The sequence below is a fragment of the Hemiscyllium ocellatum genome, chromosome X (genome assembly GCF_020745735.1).
Source record: "Hemiscyllium ocellatum isolate sHemOce1 chromosome X, sHemOce1.pat.X.cur, whole genome shotgun sequence".
Classification (NCBI taxonomy): domain Eukaryota; kingdom Metazoa; phylum Chordata; class Chondrichthyes; order Orectolobiformes; family Hemiscylliidae; genus Hemiscyllium; species Hemiscyllium ocellatum.
In genome coordinates this window covers 3,389,076-3,414,636 of record NC_083453.1, presented here as the reverse complement: position 1 = coordinate 3,414,636, position 25,561 = coordinate 3,389,076, and the positions used below count along the sequence as shown (strand labels likewise).

The window sequence follows — 25,561 nt, the reverse complement described above, 5'->3', positions numbered from 1 at the left end:
CCAAGATCCACTGCTTCTGTCCCAAGATCCATTGCTTCAGTGTAGACAACAGATCTATCTTTTCTTACGAGGTTGAAATATTCAATAAAATCATGAATGATTCTAGCATGTTTTTGGTAACACTTGACAGTTGGCCTCTGACCTCCCAGACATCACTCAAGTGGCCATTGCTCATGTGAGAGTCTAGGCAGTGAATGGTTCTGTATTATCGACTGTGGGGACGAGTCTGAGTTGGTGTTCACCCAGGTGCAATGATCTCTCAGCAATCCTGAGCACAGTATGGGTTTCCCTCCCTGAGCACGAGTGCTGAGGCCAACACAGGGTGAGATCAGTTGACAGACTAGGGATTCTTGACCACACTGCAATATCGATGGACAGGCATGAGACTGTATGACCACTTTGTAAACTAAGTGAATTCCCCTTCAATCATTTGGCATTGTCAATAAAATCGTTGCCAGCATTGTAACTTTGCTCAGGAATCGTTGCTGCTTCACAGAGCGATGCCGTGCAAAATTTACACGGTCCCTTTAAATGGGGAAATGCTGCAATGACAGAGTGGGTCTTTAAAGTCAAAAGTAGCAAGCCACAAATATGACCAACAGGCCAGTGAGCGATTGCACAACACAATAAGCCCTTTAAACACTGAATTTTCCTGGCATATCGCCAAAATCAAATCTGTTTTTCATCACGTAACATTGACAACACAGATATTCAGTACAGCTGTGACACTGAATCTTAGCAAGGGGTAGAGTAAGGGGGGGGGGTGCGCGCAGTGGGGGATTAGTGAAGAGAGAACCAAGATAGTTGTTTTGCAGATGTTCTGGCATCTTACCAATGACCAGCTGCTTGGCAACAACATATTGTCCCCTCTTTGTCACATGAGCATTTTTTGCTCAGGTGAAGATGATCTTGAATGTTCTGTTTAACATTTACAGTTCATATGGATGAAAATCTTTACATAATGCTCGCTGTGATACCATCATACAGCACATTTCTTTATGAATCTCGAAGAAATAAAGAAGGTAAAAAGAAAGACTTTCTATTAAAGACCTCTCAATTTCTTTTGCAGCTTCTGAAGACTAAGGGTTAACGCTGGCCTCTGAGGTCAAATCTAACATAGATGCAAAGTCATTTCTCTGTAGGAATACACATCATGTAAATATTGATGCGCTGTCCTGCTCACCCTGAAAGTTGGTGTCAGAATTGAAAAAAAGTTACATTGGTTTACCTTGTCTGAGAATAAGGGTGAGATGTTTGGGCAAAAGAGAGCTGTCTGAAGAACCCTACAACCCAATGTCAATACTGAGTATTACTGCACTAAATAAACATGTGAGAAGTTGTTTTGCCTTCGCCCATATTCTCAGCTAGTCCAACCTTTTTAGCTTTACAAAGGCAGATTGGTTGGGTTTCTGGGTTTTTGGTTTTGAATGTATTCAGCCCTTCGTTCTGTAATGTCAGAATATTTCATCAAATGGTGCGAAAGTTTGTCAGAAACTTAGGGCCTTTGTGAACAAAGTACAATTTGAATTGGAAAGAGACTGACAGTGAAGAGCACTGTGCGGCTATTCGAGCTCTCACGCAATACTGAAATGTTCCATTCCAACTGTTTGTAGGAACACCGCTGCTTGAGCCAATACCCTGAATTTTCTTGTTTGTCTGGAGTTTTGAATGCATCATTCTGTGCATACCTCCTCCTCCTGGCTTCTTCACGGTGCCAAGCTCATCAAACTAATTTTTAACCTCAAAACAATGGATTCGTCGCATCATCCTTCAAACTGCAGGCTTTTATACTCCAGTTTTGGTGCAACTTAACCAATATTTCATGACTCATTGTTCTCTGCACCCTAACCCTAACTTTGGAGAGAATTCAAATTTACAATCCAGTGTTCAGATTCAGTTGAACTTGTCATAATTCGTGGTTCTACAAAATTCACAAGCCTGACCAGGCAGATTAAATGGAAATGGATAGGAGCTGAAATCCTATAGAACATAGAACATTACAGCGCAGTACAGGCCCTTTGGCCCTCGATGTTGCGCCAACCTGTGGAACCAATCAGAACCCCATCTATCCTACACTATTCCATTTTCATCCATATGTTTATCCAATAACCATTGAAATGCCCTTAAAGTTGGCGTGTCTACTACTGTTGCAGGCAGTGCGTTCCACCCCCCTACTACTCTCTGAGTAAAGAAACTACCTCTGACATCTGTCTTCTATCTATCACCCCTCAATTTAAAGCTATGTCCCTTCGTGCTAGCCATCATCTGAAGAAAAAGGCTCTCCAGCCTATCTAACTTTCTGATTATCTTTTATGTCTCAATTAAGTCACCTCTCAACCTTCTTCTCTCTCCCAAAAACAGCCTCAAGTCCCTCAGCCTTTCCTCATAAGACCTTCTCTTCATACCAGGCAACATCCTTGTAAATCTCCTCTGAGCCCTTTCCAATGCTTCCACATCCTCCCTGTAATGTGGTGACCAGAACTGTACGCAGTACTCCAAGTGCAGCCACACCAGAGTTTTGTACAGCTGCAGCATGACCTCATGGCTCCGAAACTCAATCCCTCTACCAGTAAAAGCTAACACACCATATGCCTTCTTAATAACCCTATCAATTTGGGTGGCAACTTTCAGGGATCTATGTACCTAGACACCGAGATCTCTCTGCTCATCCACGCTACCGAGAATCTTACCATTAGCCCAGTACTCTTTATTCCTGTTGCTCCTGCCAAAGTGAATCACCTCACACTTTTCCACATTAAACTCCATTTGCCACCTCTCAGCCCAGCTCTGCAGCTTATCTATGTCCCTCTGTAACCTACAACATCCTTCTGCACTATCCACAACTCCACCGACCTTAGTGTCATCCGCAAATTTACTAATGTACTTTGACTGTTGGTGACAGTTCTAGACTGGCCTATTAAATATGCTAGCTTCAAATTGATATCAGTGGCTATTTAGCAGAAGATTGTGACCCATCAATTGTGACCTATCATTGTCCATTTATCATTATTATCCATTGATGGATTATTACTTTGTCTCTGCTGGTCTCATTATATCCCACACTGCTTTTCCACACTGTTCTCACTTATCCTCAGTTAAGGTGCAACCTTAACGACCACAAGAATTTCATCACCATCAGTGTCAAAAACAACATGCCCTTGTCTTCCCCAAGATGGAGTCTTCTTCGACTCTTCCGTCATGCTCATTGGCCAACCTAATTGTGATTAAATTGAGCCACAGACTTCAACATGAGCAACATGACACAACCTATTTACCCAGCAAGATAGGTCCAATCTAAACTCTTCCACACACGTTGCTTGTTGATAACTGCATCCTATTTCCCTATAGAATAGAGTTCAAGACCCTAGTTTATCCCCCAATGCCCCATTAATCACCTAATCATCTTCAAGATGGTACCTCATATTGCAGAGTGTCGTCAAGAGATGCTTGAGACTGTTGACTGTCTTCAGCATGGAGCTAGCTCCTGGGCTGTTGTAATGTCCACGCACACTTGCCCTGCTGGCTATGAGGTGTGCAGTTGTGATACAGAACAGGAACCGTAGCGGACGCTGTATTGTTTGCCCCTCCTCAATCCAGTAATGTGCCAATTTGGGTGTGTTTGTTTCACTCTGATTTACATCAGCCCACATGCTGAGAACTGAATCTCTCACCTTATTGGCTATTTTACAGAAAGGGCAATTCATTTCTCAACTGAAACGCTTGTGGATGGATGGCAGAGTGGGGAGGGGGAACAGGTATTATAATATTGAATCCAATTTCAACTGAACCATTCAACCTTCTCAGTGTAGCTGCGTGCACAAAAAGCTGTGCATGTGTGGATTTCCAACCTTCTTGATACTGCACCTTCTTGGTAGCTCTGACAACTTCCATGGTAACCTCCTCACTGATGACCTTCATTTGTTTCCATAGCGCACGGTTCAGAAAAATGCCAAGTACGTCTGCCTGGCAAACAAAGACTGTCCCGTGGATAAACGGCGACGGAACCGATGCCAGTTTTGCCGCTTTCAGAAATGCCTTGCTGTAGGCATGGTCAAAGAAGGTAAGCATTTGGATGATTCTTGCCTTGCACAAATTTACATAATGTTGTTGGTCAACCACCATTTCATTTGTCACATCTGCCTCTCAACAATGGTCTAATTCTAGACACCTAGTGCACAGCATTTTGCTATGATGTCAAGTATAACTGAATGCAACTATATTACAAAAATAAGATTTTTTTGCCCTTGAGAATCCAAGCCACTTCTTTACATTTTCCCTTGAGGCATTTTTGCAATGGGGAAGTAACAGTTTCAGAATCTGCCGCCTCCCAGCCTTTATTATCATCTGTCAGGTTTTGTCCCACATACCTCCCTGGTAAGTTACTGATCTATGCTGTGGTGGTTTGCCTTCAATCATAATTATACTCCCCATAGTTCAGACAAAGCTATTCGAGACCCAGGGTCCCGTATAACACTAGGTAAAAACTATTAGCAGTATCAGGGAAATGGCTACAAGGAGGTCAATTTTCAGCAGACTGATTTGATAATGATAACCAGAAAAATGCCAAAACAGTGTGCTGGACACCCTGAGAATGAACATGTGGCAGGTAGGGTGTGGTAAGAACATCCTTTCTAGTTATAGTGGAACAAATGAATATTGGACCATGAGGTGGAAATTCAACCTCTTGAGCCTGTTCTGCCATTCAATTCGATCATGGCTGATCTGTATCTTTACTTCATCTGCCGCCTTGGGTCTTTACACATTAATACTGTTGCCTAACAAAAAAACTCTATCTCAGTTTTGACGTTTTTCTTGGCTCAACAGCATTTTTTGTAGAAGGAGCAAGTTCCAGATTGCCATTCCTAATTGTGTGATAAAGTGCTTCCAGACATTGCTCCCCGAATGACCCAGTTCAAATTTTAAGGTTCTATTCCATTCTCCTACCAGGTTTCTCTTAAGCAACCCTTTGAAATTCTTCAGTCAACATAAACTCTTCAATTAGATCACATCTTGAAATGCTTGCTAGCCTGAAGGTTAAGTAAGACCATTGAATTAGAATCTTTGCTGCCCGGTTGCTTACAGCCACCCAGAGATGCGTATGCTCTTTCGAGGTAACAGCTGGCTTATGAACCTTTCGGAAACATACTTTGTCACAAGCTTGAAGGAGAGTTACCAGCGCAATGGCTAAACTGCAGTTTGCACAATAGCAGTACTTTCTCTTGCATCTTTGAACTGTTTAAAACTAAGTGGTGTTGCGTTGAGAATCCTGATGGGCATGTAGGCTTCTCACCATTTTAGTATCTCTTCCTCCATAACTGCCATCATCTTTACATTCAACACTTGTCTTCCAACATCTAGTCCTTTTGAAGAACCTTTCTCTCCCCTAAAAATTAAGAGCAAATGCCTATTTTATAATACAACACCAGGTTATAGTCCAACAGGTTTATTTGGAAGTACTGTTGGATTGTAACCTGGTGTTGTGTGATTTTTAACTCAGTCCAACACCAACACCTCCTCATGATATTTTATAATAAACAGAGAATTGCTTTATCAATTGATAAGGTGTTGGCACTCTAATACAGTCAATTTATGTCTTGTCTCCCCTGCTCCCCCCCACGCCCCCCCCACCTTTGATTCCTCTTGTTTTGTCTCCATGTCTTCTGTTCTGGTAGCACAGTTTGGATGTTGCTAAATCCCAGAACTCAAGGCTGGTGCTAACAAAAGCAGAAGTCTGTAAAAGATGCTCTTCATAGCACATGGAGAATGCATGAGTAAGACTGTTTTCCTTCTGTGCATTGTGATAAGCTATTGTACACATTGGGATCACTCTCAGTTGTGAACATCCAAGCCACTTGCTTAGCATGAGTTCCCTTGACTGAGTGTGTAAGATGTATATCATGCAGCAAAGTGGCTGTGCTTCACATAACTTATACTGCTCATTGAAGCAACCGGAAAAGCTCACTTCAAAGAGGAAGCCTTGCAGGTACTTTCCAGGTTGTGACAGGAGGCTTCAGAGGGAAGCAAGAGACCTTCTTAACACCACAAGAAAGGAGTGAGCACTGGGCTTTGCCATCTGATATCAAGAGGTTCAGCAGTGCACTTCAAGGCCAGCTGGACAAACCTGAAGAGAAGGGGTAAGATCCGAGCCATGTGTGAATTAACTGGGTAGCCCATAGGTAGTTGAGAAGAGAGTTGCTTGAATAGCACTACAGAAAGAATAATTCACATGAATAGCAGTGTGGAGGTGGAGCACAAAAAAAATTGTTTTGAAATAAAAAGACCACTCTGCTTGCAAGAGAAAGTAGCCTTTTAAAGGAAAAAATATTGGTGACCTGGTAATGATTCTGAACCAAACCGAGGCTCTTGACATTTTGGGGACTGTTGCTGTTGGCATCAGGAACACAGAGGTCGAAAGAGATGATTAAACTCTCGGTTTGACTAGTTGCATTCTCACACAACATTTCATATTCCTCAGAGTCAAATCCAGTGACTTTTCAAAGCCATCGCATTGACTTTCCTTTTGGACAGCTCTGTTTTAATGCTGGCAGTCCACGCTCTGTGAAGTGGTCTCGGAAGCAAACCTCCCACACAAAATCAGAAATTGCTGGAAAAACTCAGCAAGTCTGGCAACATCTGTGACATACAGTCATAGAGTCATACAGCACGGAAACAGGCCCTTCGGTCCAACTTGTCCATGCTGACCAGATATCCCTAACCTAATCTAGTCCCATTTGCAAGCACTTGGTCCATATCCCTCTAAACCCTTCCTATTCATACACCCATCCAGATGTCTTTTAAATGTTATAATTGTACTAGTCTCCACCTCTTCCTCTGGCAGCTCGTTCCGTACGTGCACCACCCTCTGCGTGACAAAGTTGCCCCTTGGGTCTCTTTTATATTTTTCCCCTCTCACCTTAAACCTATGCCCTCTAGTTTTGGACTCCCCTACCCCAAGGAAAAGACGTTGGCTATTCACCCTATCTATGCCATCATGATTTTATAAACCTCTGTAAGGTCACCCTTCAGCCTCCAGGGAAATAGCCTAGCCTATTCAGTCTCTCCCAAGAGCTCAAACCCTCCAAACCCAGCAACATCTTTGTAAATCTTTTCTGCACTCTTTCAGGTTTAACAACATCTTTCCTAAAGCAGGGAGATTAGAAATGAATGCTTTATTCAGAAAGTGGCCTCATAAATGTCCTGTACAGCCATAACATGACATTCCAACTCCTGTACTCAATGCACTGACTAATAAAGGCAAGAGAAACAGAGTTAGCATTTTGAGACCAATGACTCCTTGTGGCATCCTTAAATACAGATGAGTGCCAGAGGACTGGAGGGTTTCTCATGTTGTCCCCCTGTACAAGAAGGGTAGTAGGGATATTCCGGGTAACCTCAGACCAGTGAGCCTGATGTCGATTGTGGGAAAGTTGTTGGAGAAGGCACTGAGGGATAGGATCTATTCATATTTAGAAAAGAATGGGCTTATCAGTGATAGGCAACATGGTTTTGTGCGGGGGAGATTGTGCCTTATCAACTTAATAGAGTTCTTCGAGGAAGTGACCAAGTTGATAGATGAAGGAAGGGCTGTTGATGTCATATACATGGACTTTAGTAAGGCATTTGATAAGGTTCCCCATGGTAGACTAATGGAGAAAGTGAAGTCATATGGTGTGCAGGTTGTTCTAGTGAGGTGGATAAAGAACTGGTTGAGCAACAGGAGACAGAGAGTAATAGTTGAAGGGAGTTTCTTGAAATGGAGAAAGGTGACCAGTGTTGTTCCACAGGGGTCAGTGTTGGGGCCACTGTTGTTTGTAATATACATAAATGATCTGGAAGAGGGCACTGTTGGTATGATCAGCAAGTTTGCAGATGACACGAAGATTGGTGGAGTAGCAGAAAGCATAAGGGACTGTCAGAGAATACAGGAGGATATAGATAGACTGGAGAGTCGAGCAGAAAAGTGGCAGATGGTTTTCAATCCAGACAAATGTGAGGTGATGCATTTAGGCAAGACTAATTCTAGAGCGAATTATACAATGAATGGAAGAGCCTTGGGAAAAGTTAATGGGCAGAGAGATCTGGGAGTGCAGGTCCAATGTACCCTGAAGGTTGCTGCACAGGTGGATAGAGTGGTCAAAAAGGCAGATAGCATGCTTGCCTTCATTGGACAGGGTATTGAGTATAAGAGCTGGCAAGTCATGTTAACATTGTACAAGACATTGGTTCGGCCGCATTCAGAATACTGTGTACAGTTCTGGTCACCACATTACCAAAAGGGTGTAGACGCTTTGGAGAGGGTGCAGAGAAGGTTTATGAGGATGCTGCCTGGTAGGGAAGGTGCTAGCTATGAAGAAAGGTTGAGTAGGTTAGGTTTATTTTCATTTGAAAAAATGAGATTGAGGGGGGAACCTGACTGAGGTTTATAAAATCATGAAGGGTATAGACAGGGTGGATAGAGACAAGCTTTTTCCCAGTGTGAAGGATTCAATAACGAGAGGTCGTGCTTTCGAAGTGAGAGGTGGAAAGTTTAAGGGGGATACAAGCGGCAAGTACTTCACACACAGGGTGGTGGGTGTTTGGAATGCGTTGCCAGCAGAGGTGGTAGAGGCAGGCACTGTAGCTTCATTTAAGATGCGTCAGGACAGATGCATGAGTAGTTGGGGAGCAGGGGGATACAGATGCTTAGGAATTGGGCAACAGGTTAAGACAGTACATTTGGATCAGCTCAGGCTTGGAGGGCCGAAGGGCCTGTTCATGGACTGTAAAGTTTCTTTGTTCTTTGACTCTTCTTCAGACAAGGGTCACTGGACTTGAAGCATTAACTCTGTTTCTCTCTTTACACAGATGCTGCCAGACTTGCTGAGTTTCTCCAGCAATTTCTGTCTTTGTTTCAGTTCTTCAACATCTGCAGTTCTTTGTTATAAGTAAATCTCTTTGTTGTTTGGCCAGGTCAATAAATGTGATCCTGCCAGTGACTCCATCCAGTAATGTGAGGATAAATTAAGAAAGAAAATGCTGATGGAATATTTAGATCATCACAAGCCAATGTTCACGTGGCCATTGCTATGAAGTGGATACTGTTCTGCTTGTCCAGTGTAAAAGGCAGCTCCCGTAGGAAAGGCTGTCCTCAACTTGAAGTGAAGATTGGCCTCAGCCACAAAATAAACTGGAACTACATTACTCTTCCAAAACAATGAACAGCTTTCAGTGGTTAATATTTCACTGAAAACGGGGGTCAATTTAGCTCGGTTAGACTGGAAAGCAATGCGATGTTGACAGCGTGGGTTCAATCCCCACACTGCTGAGGTTACCATGACGGACTGTCCTCCTCAACTGAGGTATAGTGGTCAGTTTAAACCACCACCCGTCTCTAATGAGAAAACAGTTGGTAAGACTATAGTGACTTGACTTCATTGAAATAGGTGGACAAACAACATAGAATCGCTACAGTATGGAAGCAGGCCATTCAGTCCACATCAACCCTCCGAAAAGCATTCTACCTGGACACACACCCCTACCCTATAAACCCTGCATTTTCCAGAACTGCACATCCCTGGACACTAGGGGCAATTTCCATAGCCAATCCACCTAATCTGCACATCCTTGGACTCTGGGAGGAAACCGGAGTACCTGGAGGAAACCCATGCAGATGCATGGAGAATTTCACAGAGACAGCTGCCTAAGGATGGAATTGAGTCCAGGTCCCTGGTGCTGTGAGACAATAGTGCTAACTGCTGAGCCACCGTACCACACCAGTGTTTTGACAGACTTTATATTCCAGATGATCTTTGTTTAAGATGTAGACGTGCACGCCAGATTTCACTAGGTTCCAGTGAACACATGCTTCATTTCATACTGAGCTTCTGATGCATCCTGACTATACTTCAAATGTAACAAATGCTTTGAAATTTCAACAACTTCCCATAACTTGGAACACACTTGTGCATAATGAAGCTTTCAATGTATATGCTTGGCGTTCACCCAGACTGTTTGTTTCGAAACAGCCGTGAGCAACTCAGCAGTTGGCTGATGATCAAGATTGCCAGTGGAGGATTGTACAGAGAAATAAAAGATAAACAGTCGCTTATAGTTAGAAAGGAGACACACCTCTGGCCTGTCACAGATTCATCTTTGCTGCTTCTCTGATCTCACAATCTTTGAATGGGAAAGCCAACTCCTTAAGTTGTCATCAACATGACTTGAACTAAGCATCAGCCCACACATGTCAGAAGATGTTTAGTGAGGTTGAGGAGGCATCGAGTGAGTTGCGGTCCACTGGGGGCAGATTACAAACCCTTGCTCTGCTTTGCAGTTTTACTTCTACAGCATGGGCTTGCCAGTGGAGGATTTTGCACAACCAGGAACTGCATGTGAACTGCTTATCTCCTTGTGAAGCACAGTGGAAGCTGGCCCTGGTAGCACCATGGTTTTGAGGGCTCATTTAGACACTGCCATGGAGAGACAGCTATCTATTCTGCAGACAGCTACTGAGTAGCAACATCAGTAGCTGTCTGTGAGGAATGACTTTGATCACAGAGACGCTTAGACTATCTCTTACAGAAGCTTTCACTCGTTCAGCTCGAATAAAGGCTTGCATCCACATGCTTGTGAGATGCTAAGGCAATGCATAGCAATCCAGATCCCACAGGGATTAGCATTTTTAGCATTGGCATTTTTATCGCACACAGGTGGCAAAACTGAAGCACATGGTGTCTCAGCTGTGCCAATTCCTTGCCATCATGCACCTCTGGGCAAAGAAAAATCCACACTGACAACAAGCAGCCCCACACAGCTGCCCACATACGTGGCAAGTGTTTCCAGCAAGAAAGGACCTTTTGTAGGACTTTTAGTCTTTCAGTTACATTGAGTGAGTGAGAGCGGGGCTTAGGAGGATATCTTGCAGCAACCCAGCATGGCCTTGCATTCGGTGTGAGTCACTGTGCATTGGGCACAGTTTTCATATCTGCTGGAATAAAAACATTTTCTTGAAAAATTGGCATCAGAGGGTTTGTTTTTGGCTCTGCAACCTTCAGAAAATCATTTTGGATTGAATGTGCAGCCTACAGCAAAGATACTAAGAAGCTAAGATAGGTGAGCAAGTGAAATTTGCACTGTTCATTTGTCAGGACCTCCAGAGACAAATTTGTTGACGACAGCCTGATGCATTGGTTTGATTTCCCTGGTTGGGCTACTCTATTGCTGATGTTTCCTCAGGCTTACATGATTCAATTCTGCTTTTGAGCAACTTCCACAGTCATGCTAGTTTCCCTTGTGACACTTGGCAATATCTGTGTGTTAAGCAGCCAATTCTGTCTGGTGGAAGGGAACCCTCCACGGTTGAAACGTGATACAATATTTCAACCCCGCAAATGTCTTCGTTCTGATTATTTTGCCCTCTAAATTCACTCCCTCCACCTTTATCTTGCCTTGTCTCCTACACACAGGAGCTGCAGCCATGCTAGTGGCTGATATTGGCCTTCAATCTATCGTAGAGCACATGGTGACTGTAACGTGTGTGAGGAGCTCCTTTGGAACTATACAGAATCCCCAAAGGTGCTGTTGTAGCATATGGATATCCAGAAAGTAATGATTCTGCCTGAGTGCAGTACAGGGCATCCTATATGCAGGCAATGACGCAAACCTGACTGAATTGGGGCTGAATCTATATCATATAATGAAGTCGGCAGTTCCAGAGTTTTGAGTCTCACAAATCTTGTGGCAGTGATGAGATAAGTACAATGCACAGGAGGCTAGAGTTGGACAAATCCAGAGATTTCAGAAAGCTGTGGGGCTGGAGGAAGTTATACAGATAGCCTGGGCTGAGGCCATAGAGAGATCAGAACACAAGGTTGGAGAGCTTTGGACTGGAGATGTCACAACTTGTTCAACATTGACAATGCAGAGGGTTCAGGGCAAGGAGTGGGGGAATAGAGTTAAGCATGTGCAGACACTGAACCTGTATATTTGTCAAACAGCAGCTTATGGATGAGGAACTGGTGGGGAGGGGATGGTAGGAGTGGACAAAGATATAGCTCAAGACATTGGGAGTACAAAGGGATGGGAGTTGTACAAAAGATTGTCAAACCTCCCAGAAGGCCCTAGTGCGAATATTGCTTTAGACCTGGGCACTGCACCTTAGGAATGATATATGGATCTTGCAGTGGGTCATGGCAGATTCACCAGAATGATACTGGAACTAAGAGAGTTCAGTTGTGAGGACAGTTAGGTGGACATGTTATTGTTCTTGCTTGAGTATTGAAAATTAAGATCAAATTGAGATATTTAATGTGATCAAAGGAGGTGGTAGGGTAGATAGAGAGAAACTGGTTTCTGCTGCTGGGAGTGTCCAGCACAAGGAGTCATGATCTTAAAATTTCAACCAGGCCTTTCAGGATTGATGTCAGGAAGCACCTTTGTCACATAATTGTTGGTTTGAAATCTGAAAGTCATTCCTCCCCGACCCCCCTGAAGAAGCTGTTACAGCTGGGAGTCATTGAAAATGTCAAAACTGAGATTGGTAGATCTTTGTTTGGAGAGGTATGAAGGAATAGGGAACCAAGGCAGCTCAAATGGAGTTAAGATACAGATCAGCCGTGATCGAATTCTGCCGCAGCAAGGCAGGCTCAATGGGCTGAATGGCCTCCTTATGCTGAAATGGGGCAGAAGGAGAAAGCATTGTTGGCAATGCTGTGGCTCTGAAAGGACGAGTAAAAATGGAATCAAACAATAACACTTATTTAGACCAGGTGATGAAAGGGTGTCGGAGGAAGATGTCAGTGGCTGCAAGCAAGATTTTGATGGAGTCATTTCATTCCTGTAACAGGAGGACAAACCTGATTGGATGTTTGGGTGAAGGGAACTGCAGGGAGGCACAGTGGTCGTCAGTCCATTGGCAGTGGTGGGAGTGGGTGGGTGAGCGGGGGCGCGGGTGTGATGGTGAGTAGGATGCATGGGGATGAGTTTTTGAGGTTTACCCTCTTTGAGTGTTGAGAAAGGAAGCCTGGAGTTACAACAAGCAATTTGGAAGTCAAATGGCGTGTTGGTCTTTGTCGAAGGGGTCTGGAGCACAAGAAGTTTTGCTGTTATTACACGGGGCTTTGCTGAGACCACATCTGGAATGGTGTGGTGTAGATTTGGTCTCCAGATTTACAAAGGTATACTCTTGTATCAGAGGTGGGACAGCAAAGATTCAATTGATCAATCCTTGAGATAAGAGGGTTGTCCTATGATGAGAGACTGATTCAATTGGGTTGACATTCTCTGGAGTTTAGCAGAATGAGACAGATTTGATTTTGAAGAGTCTTGATGGGGTCGATACTGAGAGGTTGTTTCCCCATGGCTGGAGAATCTCCAACACAATGGGAGCGGGTACAGTTTCAGGGTAAGGGGATGATCATTTCGGGCTGAGATCAGGAGATTTCTTCACTCAGAGTGGGGTGTGAATTATTAGAATTCTCTACTGCAGAGGGATGTGGATGATCGATCATTTAAAACTAGGATAAACTCATTTTTGGCCTCTCAGGGGAACCATAGGTGCAAAAGTGATGTTGAGGCAGAAGCATGATTGGATTGAATGGTAGAGCAGGCCTGAGGGGCTGAATGGCCATCTCCTCCTATTCATGGCCTTGTGAAAGTCAGTAAGTAAGGAGGCTCAGGCAATTAGCGCACCCCTTTGCTGAGTCACGTGAGGGGATACGGGGATGCTATGGGCTTGTGCAGAGCAGATTCAAGCCTTGCGCAGCAGTGAGCTGGAAGACAAAGGAGTTGTGATAAGGAGATTGTGAGGCAGCATGGGTAAGGTGGAGAAATGAAAGGTTGGCATGAATGGGCAAAAGATAGGGGCATAAAGGATCAAGAGTTACAAAGAGAGATGGTTGTAACAGGCTCAGGTCTAGAGCATTACCAGGAAGTGCATGTGAACGGACACTGGGTAATATCGAGATAGCATGAGGAGAGACCTGTCCTGGTTAGAAATAGATGGAGAGGTGACATAGAGATGGAGTTGAACTGTTTGGAGTCAGATTTCAAAGTCTAGGTTGAGGGTCAGTTTAGGAGAGAGAGCAAACACAGGAGCTGTTGAAGGAGCAGATTATTAGCAGATAATCTCTTCCCAGCACTTCTCTGTTGCTCTTGCAGCAGCCTTTATTATTGGATGTAACAAATGCACCCAGCGCAGAAAATGAAACCAAAGAATTGCTTATTACCAAAAGGCCTTAATAAAGGAAAGAAATAGGCTCACCTCCAATCTGTGTGCAACTGTCTAACAGCACTTTATGTGCATGAGGAACTTGATGAGGCACTGGAAGTAGGCACACTTGCACAAACTCTCAAAATTTCTCCGTTAGCTTTTTATTTTGCAACCGCTAGCTCCAATGGCAAGAGGCCCAAGAGGCTTAAAAGAAATTCTAACTTTTTTTTAATCTTCCAGTGGTCCGCACAGACAGCCTGAAAGGTCGCAGAGGTCGACTTCCATCCAAACCAAAGAGTGTTCAAGAAGCCACGCCTTCAAATGTTCCAGTTAGTCTCATCACAGCGCTGGTCAGGGCACATATTGATTCCAACCCAATCATGTCTAATCTAGATTATTCCAAGGTAAATATGAGACGGCAAAACAGTTGAGGGGTTTAAAAAGAAAACTGTTTGTATTGGGGAGGAGGAGGCAGCATTTAAACCCATTTGCAAATCCAGTGAAATTCCTCTGACTTATTTGCCAATCATCAGGCCCAAGTTTTGACTCTCTGCGTGCATGCAACCACGTAGGCCCAGGCCTCATCAAATCAGTGAGCTGTGGGCATCAGGCAGCCCCAGAGGCCACTCAGCCAGGAAAACCCTGCCAATGGCATGTCAGGGCCCATGGGCGACAGCAACATCAACATTGGTTATTTATATTGAGCCACAGCATGAATGCTAAACTTACAACCACCTGATGAAGGGGCAGCGCTCTGAAAGCTAGTGCTTCCAAATAAACCTGTTGGACTATAACCTGGTGTTGTGTGATTTCGAACTGTGTACACCCAGTCCAACACCGGCATCTCCAAATCATGACTTACAATTTCAGGCCTCTTTTGCTCTATCACCCGTCAACAGTGTTGAGTTGCATCTTAAAATGGAAATGATGGTCCGACATGTGTCATTTGTTTTTTGCGTGTGTGTGGTTGCTTATTTGGAAGGTTATAAGTGGCAATGGGAAGGTAATATGGTGAACTGACTTAACATGTCCCTTTCCTTAAAAAAGCCCATAACTCTTCCCCTCCCCCACCCCGCCAGCCAGGAGGCCGTTTGCTTACCTGCAGTTCTACTCCAAATTAATACATATTCATTTGAGGTGAATATGTCATTCACATTCACCTCAACAAATAGTCGTCTGGAGGGGCGCAAAGAATCGAAAGGCAGCAAATGCGTGGCTCTGCGCGAAAAGGGAAAAAAAAAAGCCTGGCGCCAACTTTACTTGTGCAAGCGTGCAATTTGCCTTCAGAAATGATTTGAGCGGTCACTTCTGTGTTGCCCATCCAAGCCTGGAGTAAATATGATCCGAAAGCAGCATGCATTCTCTGTCTAATAATAGAATGCCAATCAACATACAAAGCCCGAAATGTCAGATAGATTTGTACAAGTCAAATGCTTGATTGATGGTGGTCAATAGTATGCTTTGCAGAGAAATCTCACTCTAAATTAAGCCAACATTCCGTACTTTTGTTTGCCAGTTATAAAAGAAAATAGTTGTTCTCTTCAGCAGAAATGTTCTCCCATTGAATGACAATGTCTGCTACAGTTCCAGGAATCCAGCGTTTATCAGCCTCAGGAAGACGAGGCTGGCGATATCCGACAGTTTTACGAGTTGTTGGCTGGTTCGATGGAAATGATACGCAAGTGGGCGGAGAAGATTCCGGGATTCAATGGTTTGCCTAAGGAAGATCAGGATCTACTACTGGAATCTGCTTTCCTTGAGCTCTTCATCCTCCGGTTAGCCTACAGGTCAGTATGGGAACACAATAGCCCCATCTGGAAGGACCTCTCTGCCTCCATTCTTTTCTTTGTATACAGACAGGGTGGTTAAGAAGGTGTTTAGCATGCTTGCCTTCATTGCTCAGACCTTTCGGTATAGGAGTTGGGACGTCATGTTGAGGTTGTTCAGGACATTGGTGAGGCAACTTCTGGAGTATTGTGTCCAGTTCTGGTTGCTCTGATATTGGAAGGAAATTATTAAGCTGGAGAGGGTTCAGAAGAGATTTACCAGGATTTTGCTGGGAATTGAGGATTTAAGTTATTAGGAGAGCCTGGACAGGGTTGAGACCTCTTTCCCTGGAGCATGGGAGGTTGAGCGGTGACTTCATAAAAGTTATAGAGTCATGAGGGATATAGATCGAGTTAATGGTAGGTGTCTTTTCCCGAGGGTGAGGAATTTCAAGACTAGGGGGCATATGTTTAAGGTGAGAGGAGAAAGATTTTAAAAAGCTATTGGGGCAATTATTTTATGCAGAGAGTGGTTCATGGATGGAATGAACTTCCTGAGGAATTGGTGGATGCGGGTACAGTTACAATGTTTAAAAGGCATTTGGATAAGTGCAGGAATAGGAAAGGTTTGGAGGGAGATGAGTGAGGTGCAGGCAGGTGGGACTACTTTAGTTTGGGATTACAGTCGGCAGTGGTTGGACTGAAGGGTCTAGGAGAAAGTGAGGACTGCACATGCTGGAGATCAGAGTCGAGAGTGTGGTGTTGGAAGAGCACAGCAGGTCAGGCAGCATCCAAGGAGCAGGAGAATGATGTTTCAGGCATAAGCCCTTCATCAGGAGTGAGGCTTGTGGGCCGGGGGGCTGAGGGATAAATGGGAGGGGAGGTTGAGGAGCTGGGGGGAAGGTAGCTGGGAAAGCGATAGGTAGATGAAGGTGGGGAAGGTGATATGTTGGAGAGGAGGTGGAGCAGATAGATGGGAAAGAAGATGGACAGGTCAGGAGGGTGGTGCCGAGTTGGAGGCTTGGGACTGGGATAAAGTGGGGGGGGAGGGGAAAATGAGGAACCTGTTGAAATCCACATTAATCCCGTGTGTTTCCAGGGTCCCAAGGCAGAATGAGGCGTTCATCCTCCAGGCGTCGGGTGGTAATGGTCTGGCGATGGAGGAGGCCCAAGACCTGCATGTCCTTGATGGAGTGGGAGGGGGAGTTGAACTGTTCAGCCACTGGGTGGTGAGGTTGGTGGGTGCGGGTGTCCCAGAGATGTTCTCTGAAATGATCTGCAAGTTGGCGTCCCATCTCCCTGATGTAGAGGAGACCATGCCGGGTGCAACAGATACAATAGACGACATTAGTGGAGGTACAGGTAGATTTCTGTTGGATGTGGAAGGATCCTTTGGGGCCTTGGGTGAGGGGAATGGTGTGGACGCAGGTTTTGCACTTCTTGCGGTGGCAGGGGAAGGTGCTGGGAATGGGCTGGTGGGGTGTATGGACCTTATAAGGGATCTGTTTCCATATAAGAGGTATCGTTAGTAAGTTTGCAGATGACACCAAAATTGGAGGTGTAGTGGACAGTGAAGAAGGTTACCTCAGATCACAACAGGATCTTGATTAGATGGGCCAATGGGCTGAGAAGTGGCCAACTCGTCCATTCCGACCAGATATCCCAACCTAATCTGGTCCCACTGCCAGCACCCAACCCATATCCCTCTAAACCCTTTCTATTCACATACCCATCCAGATGCCTTTTAAATGCTGTAATTATACCAGCCTTCACCACTTCCTCTGGCAGGTCATTCCATACACGCACCACTTTCTGCATGAAAAAGTTACCTCTTCGGTCCCTTTTAAATCTTGCCCCTCTCACCTTAAACCTGTGCTCTTCTAGTTCTGGACCTCCCACCCCAGAGAAAAGACCTTGTCTATTTGCCCTATTCTTGCCCCTAATGATGTTATAAACCTCTATAAGGTCACCCCTCAGCCTCAGCCTATAGCTCAAACCTTCTAACCCTGGCAATATCCTTGTAAATCTTTTCTGAACCCTTTCAGTTTTCACAACATTCTTCCTAAAGCAGGAAGACCAGAGTTGCACACAGCATTCGAAAATTGGCCTAACCAATGTCCTGTATAGCTGCAACATGACCTCCCAACTCCTCCACTGAATACTCTGACCAAATGCCCATCAGGTCCTTGCCAATACCAACTCAGTACAAACATTGTCTTTTACATTGGTGTGTGTGTGGTGTACAGGCCCATGGTGATGGCATAAAATCCCTACTGTGTAGAAACAGGCCATACTGACCTTCTAAAGAGCATCCCACCAGACCTACTCCCTACTGTATTCCTGAAACCTTGCATTTCCCATTGCGAACACACCGAGCCTGCACATCCGTGCACACTATGGGCCATTTAGCACAGCCAATCCACCCTAACCTGCACATTTTTGGACTGTGGGAAGAAACCCACAGAGAATGTGCAAACTCCTCACAGACAGTAGCCCGAAGGTGGAATCAAGCCTGAGTCCCTGCTGCTGTGAGGCAGCAGTGCTAACCACTGAGCCACCATGCAGTTTAACTATCCCTGTTCTTCCTAGTCCTTCTTAGTGTTTAAGAAAGAATTTGCATTTATGTAGCCCCTTTCATAACCACAGGACATCCCAAATTGCTTCATACACAAAGAGTGTCATTCCAGTTTCCATGTAGGAAGAGCAAGCAGTTTATGCACAGCTTCCATACACTGTGATGCAATAATGTCCAGGTCATGTGTTTGTGGGCCACCTGGTTGTAGATGTTATTAAAGCTGGTTGCAATCCTGCCCTCAAACTGACGTGTGTACACATGCAGCCTTGTAGTCACAGGATAACCATCAAGAGTGGGAAGTGTGTTCCTCCATTCTTTTGTACCAACAATTCCAATGAGGTCAGTCCTGGCCGAAGAGCTACTCAAAGCAGAAGTGGTACTCAGTCGCAATATCCTCAATGGAATAGTCCGAGAAATTATGGGGGAATGAACGTCGTGCCTTTGTTGTGCGGGTAGTAAAAGTCTGTCAGTGTGCAATGAATTCTGTGTTTAAGTGGAGTAACCGATTTATTTTATTTTTGTTCCCCCTTTCTGTTAGTCCAAGACTGGCAGGAAGATTGATTGGCTTAAATATTGAGAGGTTGTGTTTACATGTTACTTGCAGGTCCAGCCCTGACGAAGGCAAGCTGATCTTCTGCAGTGGCATCGTCCTCCACCGTCAGCAATGTGTGCGCGGCTTTGGCGAATGGATTGACTCTATCATTGACTTCTCCGGCACCCTGCAGCGGATGAAGATCGATGTGTCCAGCTTCGCTTGCCTTGCAGCGTTGGTTGTCATAACAGGTGAGTTTGTCCTTTTGTTCAGACTTTCTCGGTGAGGGCCTTCTTCTAACTGTGGTGCCCCTCATCTTGAGCAAGCTGCCACGCAAAAACACTTTCCCTGCCTGTTCTCCCTTTAAAGAGGCATCATTGTCAAGGGTCTCTGGTTTTTGACTAAAATAATATCGTTCACCTTCAGCAAGAGCAATAGACACATCATAATTAGACCTCTCTGCTCAGCATGCCGCTCCCCTGACTTCCTGTCTTTGCAAACATCACTTCCCCTCTCTTCTGACTACAATGAAAATGCGTAGGCTAGTTGAAATCATCTATGCTGTATCTCACTTACCACTACACAGCTCTGTATGGAGCATGCTTCCTGAACACGATCTACCTTTTTGATCAAGCCATGAGAAGCAAGGGAAGTCGCGAACAAATGTGTGACAGATCTGTAATGGCAGGGTTTTGCACCCCCACGGTGAGCGTGGCTCTTGCTACAGAGGTTCAGAATGAGCCAGGGCCCCTGTGCAGCCTATGTCCATTATTGAGGCCTCACTACAAACAACCTTCTGCACTTGCGGAGAGACACAGACAATGGGCTGCACAGTATTGAGGGAAATCCCGTTCACAAAGTAAGTCAGGGACGAATCACCTTCAGCTCAGCAAATGATGAGGCTCACAACTGACTCCAGGGATTTGCATCAATTAAATAAAGAAATAATCAGCGTTAACTTCATCAATTTGTCCTGTAGTACTTCATTGATAGTGTAAACTAAATGTTTAGAATAATAAGCCTGATAACTGTTGGACCTTATTATACAACCTGGACAAGGTTCTCAAACTCCACAGGATAAAATTTTATAAAGCAGCTGAAATGTGAAATGTGGCAGCAGTTCAGTTTGAGCAATGACCTCGGTTTGATCGTAACCACAAATTGCTTGGAGTCATTCACCTCTTATCCACAGCAGCTCCATCGCATGTTATAACTACTCCTGGCTCTTGCACTCAGCTTGCCTATGCAGCCACCTCCCTCGAAGACAAACTTTCAGAGTGCCTGAAATAGCATACAGTGAAGATCTGCAACTCTTCGTTGCCAGTGGGAGCTCTTGGGATTTTGGGAAATTTTGGCTCTAAACCAGGAAGTCTGGGGAGTCCTTCAACCATGGCTGGCCAATATGATACCAGTATGTGTGCCCCCGATATGTCAACACGGTTCTCTTAAATTATGTCGCCAAAAAGAATTCCGGGTAAATACAATACTAGTACTCTTTAGTTCTCTTTCCTCTTTAAATCTATTGAGCATTTTCTGTTTCCCTTGGCCCAGAACTCCTCCCCAATTATGGTCACAGGCCCCTCAGACCTCTTCCTCTTGGAATTCGGGAACAATGGGACAGCCTAGGGGCATTTGTACCCAAGATCCTCCCTGGTGAAGCAGGGCGGGGAAGGGGTGTGTTGGGGGTACCTGAGAGAGTGGGTGGTGTGCAGGGATCCTAGCAAAAAAGCTGCTTCTCAGCCTGCCCTCTATCTTTAGATTGAAATAAAAATAATCTATCGTCATGTGAGCGTGGGAGGATTTTCCTTCAAGTGGGTGATAGTTGCTCACATGATCCTTGAGTTGTAAAGTTTTGCTTTATTGTTTATTCATCCGTTTCTGTAAACTAGTTTCATGGGCTTGTGGTGGTTTTTACGATGTTTCAGACCGGCACGGCTTAAAAGAACCCAAGAAGGTTGAAGACCTGCAGACCAAGATAATAACGTGCCTGAAAGACCATGTCACATCCAGTGCAGGTGAGCAGATGCGGCCAAACTACTTATCCAAGCTTCTGGGCAAGCTGCCAGAACTGTGCACACTCTGTACACAAGGACTGCAACGCATTTTTTACCTGAAACTCGCTGACCTGGTTCCTCCACCTGCCATTGTCGATAAGCTATTCTTGGACACGTTGCCTTTCTAGAAAAGCTGCCAAGCTGTGTGACTGTTGAACTGGACCCCAGCCATCATCTTTGATGTTGCAGTATGAGCAGGGAGTTCAACTTACACTGGAACCCGTTCCAAAATTGGATGGCTTCAGGAAATGGACAAATACGCTATGCGCTAATTGGGTTTGCTGTTTTTCAAACATGCTGTTTTTATTTTATTCAGCATTACAGATTGTTGGAGAAAAAAATGTCCCTTTACTACATTGCAGTTTCTACAAAGCAATCTAACCATCCAGCTTCTCTGAGCTTTCACAAACTTGGGAGATCAGATATTTTCAGAGAAGATAACAGCACTGGTTAGAGACACTCTCTCCCTCTGTCCCATATGTCATGGCCCTAAATCCTAAACTTAAGAATGAATGCAATGTGAAGCCATTTCGTGTTGTACACTATCAATTATAGTCATCTATCACAGCTAGAGAATCACAAATGACAATCAAGGAACATGGTCTTTGGGCCAAATGGGAAAAGTCAAGACTGAACTTATTTCAGCCATCATTTATCTAAGAAAATGGATATGTTCTTTATCTGTCTGGCTGGATTTGTAATAATATGTCAGATGTACGAATACCATGTGCAACCCAGTCATCTTAGGAAAGAGTAAAGCTATCTGAGATGGATTTTGAAAGGACAATATTTGTGAACAGTGTGATAAGTCAATCTTCAAAAGGTTCTTTCAAGGCCAGACCTGGACAGTCAGGACTGAGAAGCCTGAAGTGTGACAGACTAAACCTTGAACAATGTCACAAACGTATTCTGCATGAATATTTGACACTATGGTTTAGCAAAAATAAAAAAAAAGGCAATACTGAAAAAGCACACAGCCCTGACTGGAAGCTGTGACACTTCCAGTTATGACGACTACACTCATGTAATGTGACACAATTTAATGGTACTAGCTTGGGTGTGTTAAAAAGGTTATTTGTCTTGTTAAGGTATGTTTTCCTTCTCTAACAGCATTGTGGGTGTAACTGCACCCTATGGACTGCAGTGGTTCAAGAAGGCAGCTCACGACCACCTTCTCAAGGGGCAGTTAGGGATGGGCAGTAAATGCTGGGCCCAGCCAGCAATGCTCAAGTCCTGTGAATGAAAAAAAATGTAATCCTGGAACTAAGAGTGGATCAATTTCAGTTTGTAGTAACCCCTCAAGGAAGGGTTCTGAGACTTGTGCATGAGAGAGCAAAGCCACTTGTCCCAATGGAAACAGGCACTTTATGGGTTGAGTTGGAGGGGAGATTGGGGCAGGCAGAGATGGTGGCAATGACAGTTGAGATAGAGAGTGTGGTCTACGATTCCTTTCATTAATCTCGCTATTAGTTGGCTCCTTAGCTATAGCAGAAACCCATATTGGTCACATCCACCAATGAGTTCTTTGGTTCCTTAAATGGACTGTAAACGTTTTCAAGCGGTTATTCCTGGCTTCAGTTAATGGTCACCCATATGACAAAAGGTTCAAATCAATTGGTCTATTGACTGGTTGACCTTGTGAGGGAGCAAGGGTGAAAGAGATGTATTGTACTGTCGTGGCTGGGAATAATTGCCTGATTTTATCATATAGTGAGAGTATTATGACTGGGAATAACATGCTTTAATCTCAAACAAGGAGCACTGAATAAATTGTAGTACTTAACATGTCTGATGCCAGAATGAAAATGTGTATATTTTATATTGGTTTAAAAAAAACTCAGACTATGTTGACAGTGCCTTACCAGTCATTATGTATAGAAGGTGTTTGATTCTGATGTTTCCAGGAAATAGTCGAATTCAATGCACAATGTGTCGTCATGATATTGAACCCTCATGTGTACACTTTTAAGGCTAGCTTCTAGGTTTACGAAACTGGTCTCTTCTGCTTTGGGATTCGGACCTTTACAATGGGGCAGCTCAAGTATAAAGTTATAGCCACATTTTTAGACTTCAACCAGGCTTTTAATACGGACCATATTTGGTTGGGGTTCAGAATGAGAGAACCACAATGGCGAGGCTTTGGGAATCCTGGCGAAATGACGTGCCCAACATTGTGAAAGCAAAACCCTTTGGTTGCTGAGAATCTGAAAGAAAGCAGAAAATGCTGGAATTCCTGAATGTGCGTGGCAACCTCTGTGCAGAGTGGTAAACCAAGTTTGCATTTTGCATCTGTGACATCTCATCGAGTCATACAAAAAAGAAACAGGCCCTTTGGCCCAACTTGTCCATGCTGACCGATCTTATCAGGGTCATGAACCCAAAACATTAACTCTCCACAGATGCTGCCTGACCTGTGGAACATTTTCAACATTTTCTGTTTTTCGTAACCACTGACCCCATTGGTACTTCAGCTGGTCCCTATTGAGGTCCACCTGCTTATGATAATAAGACTTTGTAATCTAGGAGAAAATGTAAGATGTTGTTGCAAAATGCATATACTTTTCTATTGTTAATATATATTTTTAAACCAATTTTATTTTCCAATGTGAGGGTATGACGTCAAGATGTCTAGCTTGATGTTTAAAAAAACCTGTCCTCTCTGAAAGCAATCTCTCCCATTGTCACGTCTGTTCTGTGCACAAATTGTGTGTGGGGTCACTTGTGGAGTTAGTGCTAATAAAAGCTTTTATCTATTCCAGCACTGTTCTGAACCATCCTCCCTGGTGAAGCACGCATTCTTAAACATTAAGTCTCGTCCATATCCCAATAAAAGGCCTGATTGAGCACAAAGCCACGCTTCCTTGGATTTCTTGCGTATCACATGTAACGTGCGCAAAGAATGAAAGCTTGCAGCTAAGGCTACAGCAGTAGGTTTTGCCTGCCTGAGTGCAATGCCCAGTGTCACATTGGCATGCTGTTGCATGAGAAGCACATACTGCAGGAGGCAGCTACCAAGGTGAGTCAGGGACCACTGGAGGTTGACCAGTGTCCCAAGCAATGAACAGAATGTAAGACAGCTACACACATTTGCTGGAGAAACTCAGCAAGTCTGACAGCATCTGTGGAGAGAGAAAAACAGAGTTGATGTCTCGAGTTCAGTGACCCCATTCTGAGGATGGCTGAAAATGTGTTGCTGGTCAAAGCACAGCAGGCCAGGCAGCATCTCAGGAATAGAGAATTCTCTATTCCTGAGATGCTGCCTGGCCTGCTGTGCTTTGACCAGCAACACATTTTCAGCTGTGATCTCCAGCATCTGCAGACCTCATTTTTTACTCCATTCTGAGGATGGGCCACTGGACTTGAAATGTTAACTCTGTCTGTCTGTCTGTCTGTCTGTCTCTCTCTCTCTTTCTCTCTCTCTCCACAGATGCTGCCAGACCTGCTGAGTTTCTCCAGCAAATTTCTGGTGTCACTTTAGATCTTCAGCAGTTTATCGTTGTCTAAGTATATGAGAGTTGGGCATTTCAGAGGATCAGTGCGAGAGGGGATATTGGGGTCCATTAACATGTGATCAGGCACTGCCTGCTGCTCCCCCTCCCAAACGCAGTCCCACTAGCATTAATGAAAGTCAGCATGGCTTTCAGTAACTGAGCCAGGAACCTCTCAGGTTGGATCATTGAGCTGCGATAAGGTTCATAAGCCTTGAGACAGAGTGACGATGGGGGAGGGTGTAGGAATACAGCTCTGAGAAGGCTTTGCTGAATTAAAGCAAGTGTGCATAATGTGGCTCTGAACAGACCATGGATATACTGAGGAGCCCATATGGTGGACAGAAGCCTCCAGAAGTTGCACAGCCCAAGGGCAGGAAGGAAAATTGTCTCATGGGCCTGGAGTTGAGCTCATCACTTGAATCCTACAAATACGCCCCCACCCCCGCCCACCTCCTAAGTATTGTAATAGTGGTTTCACTGGCCTGGACCTGCTTTCACCATTTCTGGTCTGTCCTGCCACGTGGATATGTTATATGATCTTACTGCTGACACCGTGGGTGGCACGGTGGCACAGTGGTTAGCACTGCTGCCTCACAGCGCCTGAGACCCCGGTTCAATTCCCGACTCAGGCGACTGACTGTGTGGAGTTTGCACGTTCTCCCCGTGTCTGTGTGGGTTTCCTCCGGGTGCTCCGGTTTCTCCCACAGTCCAAAGATGTGCGGGTCAGGTGAATTGGCCATGCTAAATTGCCCGTAGTGTTAGGTAAGGGGTAAATGTAGGGGTATGGGTGGGTTTCGCTTCGGCGGGTCGGTGTGGACTTGTTGGGCCGAAGGGCCTGTTTCCACACTGTAAGTCTAATCTAAAAACCTGCCTTTCAGATGAGAACATGAAATTGCCTGACTGCACCATTTCAGTAAAGTGCATTATTTTCAGTCGAGCAACAGTGAATGTAGTC

General features: G+C 44.6%; 1 protein-coding gene across 1 annotated transcript in view; it reads left to right on the top strand.

The window, feature by feature from the left end:
• Positions 1-23,965, top strand: part of LOC132805727 (nuclear receptor subfamily 4 group A member 1-like) — a 56,481-nt gene extending 32,516 nt beyond the window's left edge. Inside the window, exons 3-7 of the mRNA XM_060820948.1 lie at positions 3,931-4,060; positions 14,429-14,592; positions 15,773-15,975; positions 19,134-19,312; positions 20,987-23,965. Of these exons, the coding sequence (XP_060676931.1) occupies positions 3,931-4,060; positions 14,429-14,592; positions 15,773-15,975; positions 19,134-19,312; positions 20,987-21,243 (933 nt within the window). The 3' untranslated portion in view covers positions 21,244-23,965. The remainder of the gene's footprint in view (positions 1-3,930; positions 4,061-14,428; positions 14,593-15,772; positions 15,976-19,133; positions 19,313-20,986) is intronic.
• Positions 23,966-25,561: the final 1,596 nt, after the last annotated feature.